The following is a 2,254-nucleotide window of genomic DNA, read 5'->3' as shown; positions in this document are numbered from 1 at the left end:
TTCTTTTGGCTGGTACCATCATGAAGAAGATGAGCTTGATGAACTTGAACAGTGGCTTCTAGAAGGTGAAGATGCTAGTGATGATGAGGGTGACATCATGGTGTAATGGCATTGAATCTGAGATGGTATTGTATATAGTTTAATTTAATGTTTATGTATGTACTCTAGCTATGTATGATTGTTTGTGCATGTAAAATAAATAAATAATAGCTTAGAGCTTTTGATATTTATTTGAGTTGTTGATACATATATGACTCAAGAGCTCATCTTTATACTTTCAGTGTCATGCACTTCTATATGACCGTTATGTTCTATTGAAGATGTCCTATGTGCTGCCTGGGTTATTTTTCTTTGTGTTGTCTATAGTTGTTGGGCTAAGGATTTGTTTGGGACGTTTTTTTTTAATTGTTTTTTGAAGTAGTTTTAGTACAAAAATTTAAATTTTTTACTAAAAAGTTGCTTTAGGAAATCCCAAACAAAGCCTGAGAATGTTTTCTTACTTCTTAAAATAGTTTTTTAATACAAAAATTAAAATTTTTGTATTAAAAAGTTGCTTTAAGAAACAGTAAGAAAATCATTCCAAATGAAGCTTAATTGATACCCCTACACTTGCAGGAAAGAGATCAATTAGGCTTCATTCTGATGTGTAAATTTCATGTTATCATTTGTTAATAATATCATATTGTTATTATTATTATTCATATTGAGAACTATTTATTTCATTTTATTAACTTCATAGAATCTATCTCTGCCAAGAAACTGGCTAAAGGTAGAGAGTTGCCATTCTGTTTTATTTTGTATCAGTTTTTTCCTCAGACATTTAGGTCAATTAAGGTAACCATACAAATTATATACGCAATCTTCGAATTTAGGATCTCTTAATTGATAGTAAAAAATTTTAACCAATGAGAAAAAATTATCAAGGATTTGTATACAGTATGTTAATATGTGTTAGTTTGAGATTAAAATAGGTCATTTTTTTAAATATAGATTAAACTGTTTTAAAAAGAAATTAAAATTTAAAATTATACATTTGTGTTCTGATTTTAAATTAATTTTATTGGGAATTGAATAAGAAGATAATTTCTACTACTGATATTTAATAGTGTTGATGCTTAGAAGATAATTTAAAACAATTAGTCTTTGGAGAGAATTTATACTAATGATAATTTAAACTACCATAGCAAGTCTAATTGAATGAAATATTTGTGATAATTAAAAAATATATATCAGCCAATCAATGCATAGGATGTGCTATATATTGATAAATTATTGTACATAAATTCTAATACGGGGCTATTTAGTTTGAAGTAAAAGGATGTAAAGTATTTTAAATGCAATATTTTGAAAAATATTAGTATTTGGTTTGAAGTAAATAAAATGCAATATAAAATTTTGATATATTTGGAACATCATTTAGTTCATTTTTGGTATATTTGAAAATCCTCATATTTGACCGATTTTTAAAACACCAGAACTTTATTGGCTAAGGTCGCCCACCACCACCACAGGCCACTGCCATCGCGGGCCATCGTTCTCCATAACCGACAAAGCCAGTTGTAGTCAGCCGCTCCCATCACCGGCTGCCAAAGCCACCAGCGCAGCTTGCCACCTAGCCACCATCATCGGTTGCCACCAGTCATGATTTACACTATATTAATTTTATTTCAAATCAAACAAAAAAAAATAATTCACCATTTTTATTTTATATTCAATCAAATAATTTTAAAGCATTTCAAATACACTATATTATTTTTATAATATATTTATTGCATTCTTTTTTTTTTTAACCAAATAGCCCCTAAATTAAAAAAGATAATTCTAAAAAAATTCTGTAAGCAGATATTATTAATGATATTATAATAAAGTCAAAATGGTTTGGAGCAGATAAGGTCCAAAATATGGTCTACTGTGGACCCCACGAACGGCTTTTGCAGTGTCGCAGTAGTCAGCGACTCTTCGGACCCTCCATGGGCCGCTGACTAAAAGCCTCGTCTCTTTTGATCCACGTGTGACGACGCCCGTTTATCCTGCCAACTAGATGCAACTGTCATATTTTATTTAATTATTAAAAAAAAAAGACCAGCATTGGAATTTTTTTTTTTTTTTTGAAAATTTTGGGGCATATCATTGATAAAAAGAAATTACAAATGAGTAAAATAACTGAAAACTATAATCCTGGATCTCAATAATAAAGGGAAAACCAATGACTCAAAATAATCAAAACCAAAGAAAAATTACATTAAGATCAAAA

The 2,254-nt window shown here is 29.3% G+C and overlaps 1 protein-coding gene across 1 annotated transcript in view; it reads left to right on the top strand.

The window, feature by feature from the left end:
• LOC110106048 (F-box/LRR-repeat protein 10) overlaps positions 1 to 298 on the top strand; it is a 14,643-nt gene extending 14,345 nt beyond the window's left edge. The window contains exon 5 of the mRNA XM_020835775.2: positions 13 to 298. Within this exon, the coding sequence (XP_020691434.1) occupies positions 13 to 106 (94 nt within the window). The 3' untranslated portion in view covers positions 107 to 298. The remainder of the gene's footprint in view (positions 1 to 12) is intronic.
• The last annotated feature ends 1,956 nt before the right edge of the window (positions 299 to 2,254 follow it).

This window comes from Dendrobium catenatum, unplaced genomic scaffold (genome assembly GCF_001605985.2).
Source record: "Dendrobium catenatum unplaced genomic scaffold, ASM160598v2 fragScaff_scaffold_1497, whole genome shotgun sequence".
Lineage (NCBI taxonomy): Eukaryota > Viridiplantae > Streptophyta > Magnoliopsida > Asparagales > Orchidaceae > Dendrobium > Dendrobium catenatum.
This window is presented reverse-complemented; position numbering and strand designations above follow the sequence as displayed.